Source organism: Camelus ferus, chromosome 9, assembly GCF_009834535.1.
Source record: "Camelus ferus isolate YT-003-E chromosome 9, BCGSAC_Cfer_1.0, whole genome shotgun sequence".
NCBI classification, from domain to species: domain Eukaryota; kingdom Metazoa; phylum Chordata; class Mammalia; order Artiodactyla; family Camelidae; genus Camelus; species Camelus ferus.
Window position 1 is genome coordinate 11498642 of NC_045704.1, and position 19282 is coordinate 11517923.

The window sequence follows — 19282 nt, forward strand, 5'->3', positions numbered from 1 at the left end:
TTTTTTGTATTTAAAATATATTTTATTTTATTTAGACCTGTTGAACTGCATGGGCGTACAAAACAATGTTAGACCAGCTGCGCCGGCAGAATATTTCTATGAGTCAGGCGGTATGCTGAGTACTAGCAGACAGAGGAAAACGAGACTTTGCTGGGACTCTGGGATCTGAATCTGGAGGTGGTAATTTTTTAATCTGAAAACTCTTGGTTTTGAAGGAGTCAGTTACCTAATTAGGTTACCCACTGACGTTTTTATTTAGCCGGGATGCCAACACCTGACTTCAGCACCTGGTCCTCAGGGCTCCAGGCAGCCAATTCTGGAAGCCTGAGTGATGATTTCAAGATGCCATGACTGCCCCGACAGGATGTGCAGATTCACAAGACAAGAGGTGGAGGGGATCTGCAGTCTGAGTTGAAGAATTCACTTCTGATCCTTTGCTGAAGAGCATCTGTCCTGAATCCATCCTGTGAGAGGCCAATACTTTGCACGTTTTGTTCACCGGTGTATCCTGTGTTTAGGACAGTGCCCAGCACAGTGCAGATGCTCAAAAGAATATTGCTGTAGTGAATGACTCAAACTCATAGTTTGGAATTCAATTATGAGACAGCCACTCCATGGTCAGTTTCTACATTTTTTTCCCTTATAAGCAGGACTCACTGTTTTTAAACTGGATAGATCTTTATTGGATCAAGAGAAAAACCCTGAGTATAGAAGAGAGGACAAGGGCCCCCTTCCCAGGACAATGAAAATGATGAGGCTAAACCACATGTCTCAATTTCTCAGGTTACAGAGCTTAGATCTTTGAGATGCTGGCAGCTCTACAAGGTGACGGGCCTGCGGACAAATCTAAGCGTTTTTCCTCCAAGACATCCAAAGGGATCTCACCTCCCCACATCCTCGCGTACCATCCTCTATTTTGAAAGTTATTTTCGTCCATTGATTGGTTTTATTCTACGGACCCTCCTCCTCCTCTGCTCTGCTCTTTCACATTCCAGCAGGAGCCTCTGTTCAGGCTTATTTTTAAAATAAATGTTTCTTGGAGTAATTGTGATCCTTGGAATTTCTTTCCAGAAGCTTCTTTCCTTCTTTGACAAAAATAATTTTGATTGATTAGTCCCTTACATCACTCACTCACCTTCATTTATTTTCGAATCTACATATAATGAATTCTCAATTTTTCCATGTGCTGGGGAATATTCAATTATCTATAAACAGTCAAGGAATTTATCATCGAGGTGAAGTGATGAGATGTGGACATTTAAAAAATAAGTATCCATACCCTATTTTATGTAAAATTAAGTGAATTCTTTCCTGTTTCCCATCCAATATGTCCCTTGAACAGGAAGTTATCAGGGTATTTTGTTCTTTATATTATACATCCTTTTCAACGAATGTAGGTGTACACAGCCTTTGATTATCTTTGCTGGAGGGTAAAACTGCTACAGGCTTGAAACCTAGCTTTTAAAAAATTGCCAGCTCAAAGGTGGCAAGGAATTTCTGTTAAGTTCATCACTGTCATCATCTATAGGTCCTAGAACAGCACCAGGTAAAGGAAATAGTTGTTGAAGTTGTTCTGAGTGGTGTGTGCACAGGCTGGAAACTGTCTCCTAGGGCAAGAGCTCGGCTGATAGGTTGTCTGCAAATTTTGAGCTGTGTGCCTCCAGGTGTGATTTATAAAGTTAAGCATGCAAACATGCTCTGTCAAACATGCTCTATTACATTACTGAATGGAATGTATTCCATTTCCTTCTGAAGGATTTGGGGAGTCTGAAATAATAAATTGAATAAATTTAGAACTGAAGGAATCTCAGAGCTAGCCACGTAATGATCCTGGGTGGGAAAAGGAATTTCATGCACCCCTCCTCCCAAAAGAGGGGGGTGCACTGCATTAGAACTTTAACCAACGACGTACACCAGAGCCAACCTCCTTTCAAGTAAGGAGCCGCTGACATACCAACCAGGAGTTGCTTCAAGGTCTGTTGTCCTAAAATGTACACTATGTATTTTACCTGACGTACTGTTGTTAGAATGGTTAGAGACATCTCTAAAATTTTCTTCATTTTCACAGGGTTTATTCGCTTTGTGCACATTCTGATATTTTGCTGAAGATGTTCCACAGCTGGTAAGTCCAGAATTTCATTTCTCCACTATTCCCTCTGCCAACTGACGAGGCAGAACGTGCCACTGACAACCCTGCTACACGTACTGCCTTCAAGTGTCCGACAGTTTCTCTCCTGTGTGAACTCTGATACCTACTGAAGTCTTTTTTCTGGGGAAGGGCTTTTCCAGTCATTATATTTCTACCAACTATGACCTCATTGATGGTACGTGACCCATGAAGCTCTGAGAGGGTCTGTCTTTCCACAAGAGGCTTTCCCAGTCCCTGCTCATATTTGTCTCGGTATATACTCACCCGCACACAGTGAGCGAGGTTTTATTCAAGGGTTTCCAGCTGGATTGTTTCAGTTTATCCCTGTGTGTTTTTTGTGACATAAAACATCATGTAACTGGTCACTGAAGGTGCTGCCACATTCACCGCATTCATTAGGTTTCTATTCTGTGCAAACATGACCCGCGGATGCTGTGTAACTGGCACCTGGCTGTCCCCCCAGGGCTACGCGCCTATCTGCCAGGAACCCACTGATGTGGGATGGAGTCTGAGCTGCCACGGAAGGCGCCTGCAGGGTCACCACGGTAACAGCGGCTTCCCCCTGTACAATATCCCTCGAATGTGATGAGCCGGGACTCTTTGAGAAAGGATTCTCCAACTTGACTGAAGCTCCCCGTTTCTCTCTCGCATGCAGCATCCTCTTGTGATAAACAAGGCAGGACAAGTGGGAGAAGGCTTTCCTACAGTCAGCGCAGCGATAGGGTCTCTCTCCTGTGTGAGTTCTTCGGTGTCTGTTGAGGCATGACTTGTCCCTGAAGGCTTTCCCACAGTCGCTGCACGTGTAGGGCTTCTCGCCTGTGTGAATTCTCCGATGGTGAATGAGACCAGACCTGTGTGAACAGGATTTTCCACATTCAGTGCATACAAAGGGAGTCTTTCCAGTGTGAAATCTCTGATGTGAGATAAGGCACGTTTTCTGGCTGAAGCCTTTCCCACATTCAGTGCATACGTAAGGTTTCTCTCCAGTGTGAGTTCGCTGATGTATAAGGAGATTGCCCTTCTGGATGAAGCCTTTGCCACATTCACTGCATACGTAGGGTCTCTCTCCTGTGTGAGTTCGCTGATGTACGATGAAATTGCCCTTCTGGATGAAGCCTTTGCCACAGTCACTGCATATATAAGACTTCTCTCCTGTATGAGTTTTCTGGTGCGAGTTGAGCTGTGATTTCCAGCGGAAGGCTTTATCACATTCGGTACATTCGTAGGGTTTCTCTCCTGTGTGAGTTCTCTGATGCTCGACGAGCCTGGACTTCCTGGAGAAGGCCTTGTCGCACAGGCTGCACCCGTGAGGTTTCTCCCCTGTATGAACTCTCTGATGGTTAACAAGCCGAGACTTCTTGATGAAGCCTTTCCCACATTCATCGCATACGTAGGGTTTCTCTCCTGTATGAGTCTTCTGATGGATAAGTAGCCGTGATACCTTGGGGAAAGCTCTGTCACACTCGCTGCATGCATACTGTTTCTCTCTGATATGAGTCTTCTGATGTTCAGTGAGCCTGGACTTCCTGGAGAAGGCTTTCCCACATACACTGCACCCGTGAGGTTTCTCTCCTGTGTGAACTCTCTGATGATAGGTGAGGCGGGACTTCTTGACGAAGGCTTTCCCACATTCAGTGCATACGTGGGCTTTACTGATTTTTGGAGTTCCTAGGTGCCTAATACATTGTGAATTTGTCTTCACAGAACGTCCACCTTCAGGAGATTTAATTTCAGGATGGAATTGTTCATGCTTTGCATGGAGGAAGGACTTCATATCTCCATTAACCTCCACAGGGTTCCTGACTTCACAGCTTCTGTTCTGGTTGACCACACTTAAATCTGATTTCAGTGTTTTCCCATGTAAGTCAAATACATCATGATTTTGCCTTAAAGGAAAGTTATTTTTGCTCCAGTGAACGATGTTGCCAAGTGCATTTTGTTTGTGACATCGTTCCATTCCCCTTGGACATCTTTGATTTTGCAGGTGCTCCTGGAGATGACAGTCACCTTTCCTCATTTCTAGGAAAGAAGAGAAGAATGAATCTTCCCATGAGCTTGATACAGAGTGAAACTATTTAACAAATGCCTTTGTGTAAGCTGGCTCTTCATGGACAACACCATGACCTCAGTTTTAAAAAGTTCCACATAAATATATCCTTGTTTTCACTTGGACAAGGTAAAACACAATAACATAAACAAAGGAAATACAAGGTAAAAATAGTCAGGGCATACACAGGGTTAGAGCATTCAAAATGAGCAATGCTTTGTCATTGTGGCCTTACAGATTATGCTGAGATAGTAAAATAAAACCAAGTTACCAAACTTACGGTCACCAGAGGGGAAAGGGGTGGGAAGGGATAAACTGGCGGTTTGAGGTTTGCAGATACTAACTACTCTCTATAAAACACATAAAGAACAAGTTTCTACTGAAGAGCACAGGGAACTATATTCAGTATCTTGTAATAACCTATAATGAAAAAGAATATGAAAAGGAATATATGTGTATACGGAAGACTAAAATATTACGCTGTACATCAGAAATTAACATAACATTGTAAACTGATCACACTTCAATTAAAAAAAATCAATTATAATTAGCACTAGACCACAGAAGAGAGAGGGGTATCTGTTTCAAAATGATGTAGGACACATTCACACAGCCACAAATCCTTATTAAATTAAATTATGGCTATGTACCAAGCAATGTACTGGTGATGAGGATAGAGAAACATATAAATATGTGTTTAAAGTCCAGTCAGGGAAAAACTGAACATGAAAGCAATGATAAAGAAGGCAGACACAAATTGTGACAAGCGGTTTGAGGGAGCAATGGCGAGCAAAGTGGGGGAAATCGGGATATAGTCTAGACACAGAAAAGACAAGGCTCTGTCGTGGTTTCTACGATAAGTGAGGAACCAGGAATTATTCCTAATTCTCTGAGCTCGGCTGCTGGATGGGTGAGGAGGGGTTTCGGATGTGATGGGGGACTATTACTGAGGGTCACCATGCGGGAAAATCAGGGTGCATTTCCAAGCACATCAACCTTCAGGTGGGTTTCAGGTATGTGAAGATTTCAACTGGATAGAAAGATCTTTAGAAAGGTCAGAACTGGAGATAACAATGTGGGAATCATCTGTATATAAATATAAGGCAGGGAGGGTGTAGCTCAGTGGTAGAGCACGTGCCCAGCATGCACAAGGTCCTGGGTTCAGTCCCCAGTACCTCCATTAAATAAATTTTAAAAACCTAATTACCCCACCACCAAAAAAAAACTCAAACAAAAGACTTTGAATAAAGAGAACTGGAGATAGTAACTTCAGAAATAAAAATTTAAAAAAAAAAGAGCAGCTTGGAACTTTCAGCCCCAGCCCCCGCTCTCCAGGAAGAGGGAAGGGCTGGAAATGAAGTTCATGATCAGTGGTGCCTATGGTGATGAAGCCGCCATAAAAATGACAAAAGTAGGGGGTTCAGAGAGCTTCCGGGTGGCTGAACACACGGAGGTGTGGGGGTGGGGGCACCAGGAGAGGCACGGAAGCTCCGAGCCCCTGTCTGCACACCTCGCCCTGGGCGTCTCTTCCATCAGGCTGTTCCTGAGTGACACCCTTTTATAATAAGCTGGTGATCTAATAAGCAAAATGTTTCTCTGAGTTCTGGCGGCCACTCTAGCAAATTAATGGAACCTGAGCAGGGAGCCTTGAAAACCTCCGATCTATGCCCAGTTGGTCAGAAGCACAGGCAACAACCTGGACTCGTGTTTGGCATCTGAAGTGGAGGTGGGGGCAGCCCTGTGGGACTGAGCCCTTAACCTGGGGGGTCTGATGTTTCTCCAGGCAGACAGTGTCAGAATTGAGTTAAACTGTAGGACAGCCAGCTGGTGTGGCAGAGAATTGCTTGTTGTGGGGGAAAACTCCCACACATCTGGAGTCAGTTGTGAGTGTGGTAGTGGTGTGAGGGCCAAGGACAGACCCAAGAGGAGGACCGAGGCTCTTCCAGCAGAGCCAGGATATACGATGTGAATAACAGAAGGTGCCGTAGACTGAATGTCTATCCTCCCCCCAGAATTCATACACTGAAATCCTAATCCCCTTGGGGATTTAACAGTATTATAATGATCAGAACGAATGATCATACAAAGAAGTTAAACCAAAGCAAGCATATGGTTTAATGTGGTTTGGGCTGGGAACAGAGAATGAGAAATTTTAAGAAGTAGTAAGAATTGCAGTAACATGGATGGACTTAGAGATGATCATATTGAGTGAAGTTAGACAAAGACAAAGACAAATATTGTATGATATCACTTATATGTGGAATCTAAAAAAAAAAAGATACAAATTCTAATTTCAAACCGAAAACAGACTCATGGACATAGAAAACAAACTATGGTTACCAAAGAGGAAAGGGCAGGGAGGGATAAATTGGGGGTTGGGGATTAACAGACATACATTACTATATATAAAATAGATAAACAACAAGGACCTACTGTAGAGCACAGGAAATTATATTTAATTTCTTGTAATAACCTATAATGAAAAAGAACCTGAAAAGAAAAAATATATACATGTATATGTATAACTGAATTGCTTTGCTGTATGCCTGGAACTAACATTGTGAATCAACTACACTTCGTTAAAAAATTGAAAACAAAAACAAAACTCCTAACCCCCCATCAAAGGTGGGATGGAAGTTAGGAAGTGAAATCCACGCTACCCAAAGGAACAAAAAGGTTCAGGAGCCAGAAGACAGTGTTAAAATCAAACATCTCTCGAGAGAGGGGCATGGAAGGTGAACTTCATAGCAAGAAAAGGAGAAGGAACAGGTAGTAAAGGGGGAGGGGAGGGTACAGCTCAGTGGTAGAGCGCGTGCTTAGCATGCATGAGGTCCTGGGTTCACTCCCCAGTCCCTCCACTGGAAAAAGAAACAAACAAACAAACAAAAAACAGGTAGTAATACAATGGTAGGGGAAGAAAGATGGTAAGATTTGAGAATTCTAAGAAACCTAGAGGGAAAAATAAAAAATCAAGACCTGGGTGAAATAAAGAGGTCAACTACCAAGAAATATTCCTCTACAAACCTAAAAGAAAAAAGAGGTCTTCTGTGAGATTCATGGAGTGTCTGTCTGTCCTCAGACCCTCACACTGTGACATCTCTGAAAGACTACAAAGTGGTTCCCCCGGCTGCCCCCTCGCCAGCTCTCTCTCACCCACCTGGACAAATCTGACCACAGATTTCATCTTCTACCGTCCAGAGTTCTCCTCGTCCCAACATGGAGAGCACATCTGTCTTGCTGGCCTGATATCCTGTTTATAGGAAACGACAGAAGAGACAGGACCGTGAACTGGCCAGCGTGGGAGAAGGTTATATTCTAGGAACGATGCAATTTGCAAGTCAGCAAAGGAAAGGCTTTTCTCCCAGGAGAGGGCACATCACACTCTGTAGTCTGGGACCAGAGAGGGAACTGAGACTCACAGGTCACTTCAGAGCATCACAGATGCTAAAGAGCTCTCAGAAGCTGAGAAAGGAAAGGCCACTGACTGGGGACCCTCTGAGTAACCGGGAGCGGTCCTCACCCACGGACACCAGGTGGCTGTAGTTCTCCAGCATCACGTCCCGGTACAGGGCCTTCTGGGCAGGTGCCAGGAGCTGCCATTCCTCCCACGTGAAGTCCACGGCCACATCCTCTAGGGTCAGCGATCCCTGTAACAACACAGTCTGTTTAATTGAGTGTTTCTCTAGCTATCGAAGAGGAAGGAATGTGTAGGAAGTTGCTCTGCACCTTTTCACCATTTAGGCTACATCTATATACACAGGTGGTTCAACAGTTTTTTTAAACTATGTTGTCTAGAAGCAAAATCTACCCATCTTCAAATCTATGTCAAGAAAATATTTTGTAACTGTGCAGTCGACCATCATTCAACCAATCAGAAGTTTCTGTAATAAGTAGTCATTAAATCCTCTTGCTAAACTAGAAGCATCTGTAATAAATATTTGAAGCATTTGCTGTATATTTATTTTTTTGAAGCAACTACCTATTTGCCAGGTATTAAATATATTCTAGTGACATCAGAAGAAATAAAACACATTCCTACATGGAGCATGAAATTCATAACCATTATCAGAGTCAACCATGAAGAAACCCCAGGCTATAATTACAAGGTACTACATATTAAATAAGTATGTTTTATAGGTTAGGAAAAATAAAAACATCTTTCTAAAACATGTCTGGGGGGAGGGAAACAGCTCAGTGGGAGAACACATGCTTAGCATGCATGAGGTCCTGGGTTCAATCCCCAGTGCTTCCACTGAAAATAAATAAATAAACCCAATTACTCCCCTCCCCACACCCCACCAAAAAAAGCTTTAAATATAAAAATTAAAAATAAAGCATGTCCAAAGAACCAGAGATTATTAAAGAACATTATGCAAACTAAGAAAATAAACAGCATCCTTCACAAAACACACAAATACATACACATGTATGTACATTACTTATACTTATGTTACTAGTCAGGTTCACAGCGTATCAGATACACTGCAGAGATAATAAACTGGAAGGTAGATCTGAAGGTATTACTCAAAATGCAGCAAAGGACAAAACGATGGAATATATAAAGTAATAATATAAATAAAGAGGCTACAGTGAGATCTAACCTTCCCCAATTCCGATTCCCAACGCATAATTACGGTAAAGGGAAGGCAATATCCAAAGACCTAAGACCTGAGCTAGATCCACCTGCGAACATCTGTATAGACACAGGTACACACACGGCACAGGGACAGGAAGTACACGCTCCTGCCTGCTTGTTAAGCAACACCAGGAGATGAGGAAGCTTACTTTTTCACTCTATGTGTTTTGTAATCAATGGCGTTTTTAAAATGGACTCATGCCCATTTGTATTATTACATCTTTGAAAGGTCATACAAGATGAGGCAGTAGGACTTGGCTTTGAACACAGGGAAGGAGAGTGGACTACCTTGGACAGCGGGAAATTCTAAAGCAAGCCCTCGGGATCCCAACAACGTTATCAGATGGTACCTGCAGCTCTCTCCTTCCAAATCTGTACTCAAACACCAGTTCAGTCCCCTGTTCATAAAGGACCTCTGAAAGTCATGCAATCTTTCCATTTTCTTACATCACCTGCATTTTATCCCTAGATGACCCAGACAGCACGCTGCAAAGCTGGGTCCACGGGGCGTAAAGAACTGTGCCTGCTGAGTTTTCCTCATCTAGTCCCAAAGGGGTCTCTGAGGAACCAGCTTTTGCATTTGTGAGAGGGCTAGAGTTAAGGTCACTGTTTATCATACTATCTCTAGGAAGAACCGTTTTAAAAAGTCTTGAGAAGGGGAGGGTAGAGCTCAGTGGTAGAGCACATGCTCAGCATTACGAGGGCCTGCGTTCAGTCCCCAGAACCGCCATTAAAGTAAATAAATAAACCTAACTACCTTCCCTTGTAAAAAAAAAAAAAATTTAATTAAATCAATTTAAAAATTAAAAAAAAAAAAAGGATGTGGGGAAAGGGGACAGTTCAGCAGTGAAGCATGTGCTTAGCATGCACAAGATCCTGGGTTCAATCTCCAGTACAAAATAAATAAATAAATATGTACATATATAAACCTAATTACTCCCACCCAAGGAGAAAAAACAAAAAACAACCCCCCCACAAATGTATATATTAAAAAAAGAAAAAAAGTCCTCAGGCCTGAGTGTAGTGCCAGGCAACAGTGACCTCCCCTGAGGAACAGGTCTGCCTTCTGTGATCACCAGGATGCCCTGGCCATGAGGGCTGTCAGATACTAGACAGAAGATGACGGCAGACATAACCCACAGGATGCTCCAGTCACACATGATGCCCCTTTCTTGTTTGTTTGTTTCTTTCTTTCAGGGGAAGTAATTGGGTTTATTTATTCATTTAATGGAGGTACTGGGGATTGAACCCAGGACCTCGTGCATGCTAAGCACGCACTCTACCACTGAGCTTTACCCTCCCCCACCACATGATGTCCCACCATGAGTCATTTAGTGTAGATCCCATGAACAATCTATTCCCTGTGCTACTTTGCAGTGATGTTGAAGTTAGATCTAAATTTATTTCTGCGCAAATCTTAATTTACCAGTTTCTTAATTTCTACTTAATTCAATGGTCTTTGAAAGTCTTACAGAAATCAATCACAGAATGAAGGACTAGAACAAAGCAAAAGTCACCTGGTCCTTGATCATCTTCTTCTGTTTTTGGGCAATGGCCAAAGATGAAGATGTCTCTTGGGTCTCTTCTTAAACTGCCCTAAACTTCTGGTTAGAAATCTTAGTCTCTGGTCAATGGTGCTCCCACTAATGATGATATCCGAGTCCTGGAACTTTCTCACGTCATCTGATGTATCTTGCTCAGGGAGCCAGGACCTGCAGGCTGAAAAGTAATTTCACTTTGAGTGTACATCTCCTCTGGACCCAGATGTCACCGCCACTGTCACTCACCTGATTTCATGGCCATCTGTCCCTTTCTCTGATGCCCCAGGGGCCATTATACTCTGGAGCAATAAAACATAAGATTGTGAACTTGGGGGTTGTATTTCTTCCTTCTGTGACGTGGAAGTGGGGTGACTATGAAAGGGGGGATGGGAAGCGAGAACCAGCACAACCCGATGTCCCCGCAGCAGGGGAATGATCACAGACCAGTTTTGGGAAAGAGAATATCTAAAAAGTGAGGACCTTGAAATCTACTGCTTGAAAACCATGAGTGCCCATGTACCTGCTCAAAAGCCTTTGAACCATCTTCACTAATCATCATTATGTGAAAGAAGCAAACAAAGGCAAACCAAGAGAAAAAAAGTAAAGCATAGAAAACAAGGTTATTATTTGTGGATATATACACATTTAGTGAAAGCACAAAAACACACATGATAGAAATGAGTTCCAGAAAGCTAAGAAATAAACAAGCCTAGTTACCTCCCCCTCCCCCCCCAAAGATAAACAAACAGACAAACAAACCCATAATTTCTGGGGCAGGAAAGCAGGATGGACTAGAAGATATGACTTAAGTTGCCTCTGCATCAGTTTATTTCTTTAAAAAAGCATCAGTGACCCCCCCCCAAAAATCATGTACATCATTGGAAGAAAATCCCAGTGAGTGGAAATGGCAGCATAGACAGCACCAAGGGCCTGTCCTGCCAAAGAAACATCAAAAAACCAAGTAAAAACAGGATAAAAAACAAGACAAGAACTGTCAGAACTCTGAGAAACCGTCAAAGCTTTACCGCAACAGAGTTAACACTGAATCAAGATAAAGGCAACTGAAAAATCGTAGGCAAGCTCTGTGTCAGTTTTCTTTGCTCTTGCTTCTCCACCTCCCCAGTATGGTGGTGGTCTTGAAGGGGGCAGGCAGCATCCCCAGGGTGGGACCCCGGTTCCTGGTCCTGGCGGGAGCAGAGTAGACTTTACTAGCCAAAGAATTGCGTGTGTCTGTTCTATTTTGTTCTGTTCTGTCTGGGGTCTACATGAAGGGCTGATGCAACGTGCCCGACCCTGTTTCATCTCATTTGCAACTCTCTTAGGGTGGAGAAGCAGAGGGCATTTCTCAAAAACATTGTGCAGCTGCCTGGAGTGAAAGATACTGTGGAGGCACAGCTGAAACATTGGGAGGAAAAGCTGGGAAGCAGAGAGGAGGGTATGGCTCAGTGGTAGAGTGCACGCTTAGCATGTGCAATGTCCTGGGTTCAATCCCTGGTACCTCTGGTAAACAATAAACAAACATAATTACCCCCCAAAGCTTTCTTTAAAAATAAACAAAACAATAAAACGTATTTTAAAAATAAATAAAATTTAGAAAAATATTTTTTAAAAAGCTGGAAAGAGAGTTTCTTTATGAAATTAAGCCATTCAAAAGCAACAGTGATGGGGAGGGTATAGCACATGCCTAGCATGCACGAGGTCCTGGGTTCATACCCGAGAACCTCCATTAAAATATAAAACATTATGCTTACCAGGGGAGGGGGGTGGGCGGGGTTAAATTTGGGAGTTTAAGACCTGCAAATGTTAACCCCTATATATAAAAATAGATAAAAAGACAAATTTCTTCTGTATAGCACAGAGAACTAAATTCAATATCTTGTAATAACTTTTAATTAAAGAGAATATGAAAATGAATATATGCATATAGATGCATGACTGGGACATTATGCTGTACACCAGAAAGGGACACATTGTAACTGACTATACTTCAATTTAAAATTAATTAATTAATTAAATACATAAATCTAATTACCTCCCCCAACAAAATAAAAAAAAATTAAGAAAAAAGGTTTTAAAAAGAACTTGAAAAAAAAAAAAGTGGATACTAGGGAGTTTATAAAGCCACGTACATACACAGGGCAGAACACCTGCTCAGAAAGACCAGGTAAGACCTGAAGCTTTCCCTCTGGCTGATCTCTACTTTTAGTGCAAGCAGGAAGTGAAGGCTACAGAGAAGACACAACACACAACCACAAGAATATTATATTAAGTGAAAGAAGGCAGACATAAAAGTCATATTCTGTATGACTCCATTTATATGAAATACCCAGAATAGGTAAATCCATGGAGATTGATGGCTGCCAGGATCAGGGGAATGAGAACATGAGGAATGACTGTTTTCACAGGATTTCCTTTCGGGGTGATAAAAATGTTCTGGAACTAGATAGACGTGCTGGTTGCACAACTTTATGAATATACTAAAAGCCGTTGAATTGTTGGCTTTAAAACGGTTGATTTTCTTTTGTGAATTTCATCTCAAAGAAGAAAAAAAATCAAATACATCCTCTATATGCTCAGTGCAACAACATAAGTAGTTTCTCTAAAGGAAAGAACAAGACAACGATGAATGATATTACCACCATTATTTATAAGTATTCTGGAAATGCTACTTGGTTAGTTTGATAAAGAGTCAAGTAAGGATAATCCATATCAGAGAAAAGGAAACAATTTATAAGAAGTTCCCCAATATGATTATGCAAGAGTCAGAGTTTCAGAGATTCCAGAGAACATACATATAAAAAAATAAGCTTTTAGTGGGGAGGAGATAATTCAGTGGTAGAGCAGGTGCTTAGCATGCACAAGGCCCTGGGTTCGATCTCCAGTAATTCTGTTTAAATAAATACATACATACATACATACATACATATATACCTAATCCCCCCCCTAAAAAAACCCTAAAAAGTAATAATAATGAGAAGTTTTTAGTCAGATGGCTGATTACAGAATTTATATAATTGACAGCAGTCCAAAACACCTCTTATAGCAGTGTTACATGACTGAGTATTTTGGGGGAATAGCTTAACACGTATTGAATACTTTCAATAGAGATTACCAGAATCAAAAAATCTACTTCTAGGCATTTTTGCAAAATAATGGCACACACACGCAAAGTTGATGTAAAAGTATTATTGAGGTCTACTAACAGAGGATTAATTGAATAAGTAAAAATACACATATCCAGTGAAATACTATGCAGCAATTAAAAATACTAACAATCTATATTCAGTGAAAAGACACATACTTCAAAGTTATGTACAGTACAAGCACATGAAAAGATGCTCAACATTATTAGTCTTCAGAGAAAATAAAATAAAAACAACCGAGATACCACTTCACACCCACTGGGATGGCTATAAGAAAAATAAGAAATAACAAGTGTTGGTGAGTACGTGGAAGAACCAGAACCCTCAGACGCTGCTGGTCAGAATGCAAAATGGTGCAGCCACTTGGGAAAACAGTGTGCTAATTCCTCAAACGGTTAAACGTATTTACCATATGATCCTGCAAGTCCACTCTAGATTTATATCCAAGAGAAGTAAAAGCATGTCCACACAAAAGCTTGTTCAAATGCTTACGGCAGCAGTATTCATAATAGTGAAAATGTGGAAACAACCCAAATATCTATCAGCTGTGAAAGGATAAACAACATGTGCTGTATCTACACAACGGAATATTATTCAGGTATAAAAAGGAATGAAGGACTCGTGCCTGCTACTACCTGGCTAAACCTTGAAAACGTTATGCCAAGTGAAAGAAGTCAAGTCACAAAAGACTGCATATTATCAGTGGCAGAGCAGGTGCTTAGCGTGCATGAAGTCCTGGGTTCAATCCCCAGTACCTTCGTTAAAAATAACAACAACAATAATAATAATTAATAAACCAAATTACCACCCCCCTAAAATAAAATAATAAAAGGCTGCATGTTATATGACGGTATTTATATGAAACGTCCAGGACGGGCAAATCTACAGACAGAGATAGTAGATTAGTGGTCGCTTAGAGGGGGGAATGGATGGATAAGGGGTGGTAGCTAAAGATACGGGGTTTCATTTAGAGGTGATGAAAATGTTCTAAAATTGACTGCACTGATGGTTGCACATAATTGTGATATACTAAAAACCACTGAATTACATGCTTTAAGTGGATGAACTGTACGGTACGTGAATAAAAAAGCTGTTATTAGAAAAACGCTACGAGTAGAACTCTAATCACATGCTCACTAAAATACTTACGGTGAAATTTGTAAATGTCTGCAACTTACACTGAAATACACTAGAAAAATGTGAAAAAGTGGATTAATGATGAGTAGAGGAGTGATCTATGGATAGATAAATGATAAAGGAAACATAATAAAATCATGATGATAAAATACAGGACTTCAAATGTATAATTCTTTAAACCTTGCTATGTTTGAAACTGTTCATGATAAAATCATGGGGGGGGGGGTGGAGAAGCTTGTAATAATGAAACTGGTGGAGTGAGCAAAACAAATATTCTCAATGTAATTGGTCTTCTATGTAATAGTAAATTAAGAGTGAATAAAAAGGTCAAAAGTAAAAAGACACCATTCATAATGGTAAAAAAATTAAAAATCAAAGTGAAGATGAGGTACAGGGAACCTCTCCCTTTGGTAAATGCAGATTCATAAACTGTTCTCAAAAGGGATAACTGAATATTTAAGCTTTTAAATTCTATAGAAATGAATGTACATATTGAGTGATTCCGATCATTAAGGGCATAGGTTTGCCTCTTGGTATACTGTTAACAGAAATATTTACAAGACAATTCACAAAGAAAGAATTTTATATGTGTGTTATGAATATTTATAATATAAAATTAAACGATGAGGCAAATTATATCAATATTTCGTCAGTATACTGGAATTGTGAAAATCAAGCATAGAAAAATGAAGACGATAAAGGAAACAGATGAACGTTATCACTGAAGAACAAAATTGGGGTAAAAGAGACGTTATTTTACTTGGGTTAGAACAACTGAAAGAAAATATTTACAAGTGTGTGCGCGCCCGCACACATCCACACACGCACACACCCACACAGAGTAAACCTGCAGGAAGGGCAAAATCGTCCTTTTCAGTAGAAGCCTTACCTATTTAGATGTGTTTCATTTTAGATCTCCAAAGCTTTCATTTCTACAGGATCGAAAAGAGATGTCGAAATCCAAAGTAGATTTGCAAACAAGGCGTAGGAGAGGAGCTTGGACTTGAGGAACTGCCGGGGAAAGGAACGTTTGAACGTCAGCCCACCCACCAGCCAGATTCAGCCGTCCCAAACCTCTGAACGACAGATACCTGGATCACCCCCCGAAACACTGGTCACACCCATTAGGAATAATCCCAAAACCTGGACGAGAAACCCGGGCTCGCTGGCCAGGAGTCCCCAGCTTCTGTCAGTGAGCCGCCCGTTAAATCCCGAATCCACAGCAGACGCCGCTTATGCTGACACAAATCACTTCTTTCCGCAGGCCTCAATCACTAAGCCCTGCAGACAAACACCAACCTCTGACCACGTTCTTTCGATCGCGTACCTCGCCTGGCCTTTATCACTGACAACCAGTATCCTTCGCGACTGACTCCAACGGCACCCCAACCACAGATACCCCAGTCACAGACTCCCACATGGTTCCTCTCCCCTGGGCACCCCACGGCTCCACCCTACCCGGACACGCACAGACACCTCGGTCCTCTCATCCTGCTCCACGCAGAGATCCACACGCGGACTCGATTTTCTCCTGACCCCACGGCGACCTCCCAGAACCTGCACTTCCGTGAACTCTCTTCTAGCAGCGCCCTCGCCCAGCCTCCGCGCTGGGCTACGGCGGCCGTTGAGGGTCTGCGGCGTTTGAACGGAGCACTGACACCCCTATTTCCGGCTTTTCACGGAAGTAACATGTCGGCGTCCAACTCGCCACAGATTCCGGGGCCGCCATCTTTCAGGACTTAACGTACAGAAAGCGAAGTGGCCGTTAAGGCCCGAGCAGCCAGGGAAAGCTCCGAACGGTGAAAAGCCACGGAAATACCGTCCCATTTCTCGGCACCGTAAACCATGCGCCACAAACTGGTTTTCAGAAACTCGAGCTGACGCAAGACAAACATCGGGTAGCATCTATCCGCCTCAGCGGGCTGGGGAGAAAAGTAGTCCACTTTGGGAAATGACACAGTGGGCGCAGCCATCTTCGAAGTAAGGTGTCCATACAAACACAATACGAAACAAAAAACGCCTTTCCAGGGGAGGAAAAAAGAGCAAACGGGTAAGCCAAAAAGGAGATATCCCGAGAACGCTTCTGATTGAATGTGGAACATGAAAGGATGATTTTGAGGACAGAGAGGAGTCTTGGAGAAGTACTCATGGCAAAGCGGACACCATAATGCCGTCACAGGATGTCAAAAAAACAAACAAAAAACCCGCAACTGCAAGAAACCTGGCATACCTTTGGGGGTGGGACATAGTTACCTCCCAGTAAATGGGTGGAGAGTAGTCACGAGCCGATGGGAAGAGGGAATCCAACCTCCAAGCTGTTATATTGTTTTAGGTCAACAATAAATATGTACATGTTAAAATGTCAAAATCTTTAAAAGGGTAAAAAGCCTTACGAAACTAACTCCTAAATTTAAAAGAATTACAAAATAAAACTGAGAATCCTCGGAGGCAGCAGTTCCATTCCTAGATATTTATTCAAGAATACTCTGAAATATGTCCAAAGACTTATACAAGAATGTTAATAGCACCTTTATTCATAATAGCTGCAAACGATAAATAATCCAGGTGTTGGTGAGAATGTGGAAGAAATGGAAACCTCATAAACTGCTCGTGGAATGTAAAAGGGTGCAGTGTGATATTGTGAAACGAGAAATACATATTTTGGTCTTCATCCTGGCTCCTAGCCAGAGCGCCTAAAACCCTTGTAATGTCTTAAGGGATTAAAGTAATAGGAATATATTTTGTTAAAATATTTGGATTTAGTTCCCACCTTCTGAAACAACTCAGGATTAATAAAGGTGAAAGTGTCTTTTGTTATTCGTAACAAGCCTGCTTCAACCACGTCTGAGTTCATATTAATGAGGTGACTTTGGAAACCCCTCAGGATAGGGGCTGATTGCCAGGGAATTCACCCTGCTGGGAGGGGAAAGGAGCTGGAGGTTGAGTTAATTACTAATAGCAAATTATATAATCAATCATGCCTACATAATGAAGTCTCTATAAAAAAACATAATCAAAGAGATTGGGAGAGCTTCCTGACTGCTGAAAACGCTGAGGTGTTGGGATGGCACTGAGAGAGAGCATGGAAGTTCCATTCCCCTTCTCCCATAACTTGCCCTATGCATGTTTTCCATTTAGCTGTTCCTGAATTTATCCTTTTATAATAAACTGGTAACGCAGGAAGTAAACTGTTTTCCCAAGTTGTGTGAGACAGTCTAGCAAATTATCAAATCTGAGAAGGTCATGGAAATCCCTGATTTAGAGCCAATCAGTCAGAAATACAGAAAGCACCTTCTTGAAATTGTTATCTGAAGTCAGAAGCAGTATTGTGGGACTGGAGCCTTAACCTATGGGGTCAGCACTAACACCAGGTGGATAGTCTCAGAACTGAATTGTAGTACACCCAGTTGGTGTCCACAGATAACTGGAGACTTGCTTGGTGTGGGGGGAAAATCCACACATTTGATGTCAGAAGTATTCTAGGGTAGAAGAAACAGTTTTCATTCAGTTGATATTCATTTTATGCAGCTACTTTGGAAAACAGTCTCATATTTCCCCAAACAGTAAACTTATTTACTGTATGACCCAGCAATTTCACTCCTAGGTTTATACCAAGAGAAATGAAAGCATATATCCACACAAAAACTTATACACAAATGTTTACAGCAGCATTATTTATAACAGCCATAAGTGAAAACAACTCAAATATCCATCAACTGATGAAGGGAAAAATAAAATGTGCTATAGCCACACAATGGAATATTATTCAGGTATAATAAGGAATGAAGTACAGAAACATGCCACAACATGATGAACCTTGAAAGCATTACGCTAAGCGAAAGAAGCAAGTTACAAGGACTACATATTATTTGATTGGACTTATAAAATGTCCTGAATAGGCAAATCTATAGACAGAAAGTAAGTGGTTGCTTAGATGTGGGGAGAATGGAGGTAGAAATGATAGTTATAAATATCCACAACATGATTAAGAAAAAGATAACCAACCTAAAACAGGAAAAACATAAGTAAACAATTTACAAAAAAAAAAAAAATTAACAGTATTTTTTTTCACCTGTGAACAAAAAATACTGCAAACCTTATCAGTAAACAAAGAATACTGAAGCAATCAAGTCATCAGCCACTGCCAACACCCCCAGTGAAGACAAGCCTGCAGCCCAGCCTCTGCAGCCACTCACAATGGTGCACTCTGAGGTGACTTCAAAAAGAAAGGACAGGATACTGGCCCTAGAGAGCTAGGTGCTAGTCATAGGAATGAATTCAATGAACCCAAATGTTTGTTCACTCCCATACAAAGAAAAGCACTAAATTCTTTAACTTGAGATGTCCTGGTTATCTTTAGTTAACAAATAATCTTTTAACGTTCAACTACCTGGTCTTTGTTGTAAAACTATATATCCTGGCTCCTACCCTATCTCTTCTGGGCAGTCCCTCAGAGCAATCTGAGAGGCTGTCATCCTGGGCTGAGTCCTCAGTATTGTCCACCAAATAAAACGTACCTCTCAACTTTTAGGTTGTGCATTTATTTCAGTCCACAACCCTTAGGATGGACAAAAACTAAAAGATTGATAAAGCAGTTAGGAAATAGGCACTTTGATAGAATTAGCCCTT

General features: G+C 41.6%; 1 protein-coding gene across 1 annotated transcript; it reads right to left on the bottom strand.

Moving 5' to 3' along the window:
- On the bottom strand, positions 1 to 16269 carry LOC102507694 (zinc finger protein 613). Its single transcript, XM_014557908.2, is given in 7 exon segments — positions 1 to 2793; positions 2796 to 4168; positions 7354 to 7446; positions 7717 to 7843; positions 10350 to 10551; positions 15543 to 15664; positions 16112 to 16269. Coding segments are annotated over 5 exon segments (1779 nt in total). The 5' UTR covers positions 10365 to 10551; positions 15543 to 15664; positions 16112 to 16269; the 3' UTR covers positions 1 to 2622.
- Between the last annotated feature and the right edge of the window lie 3013 nt (positions 16270 to 19282).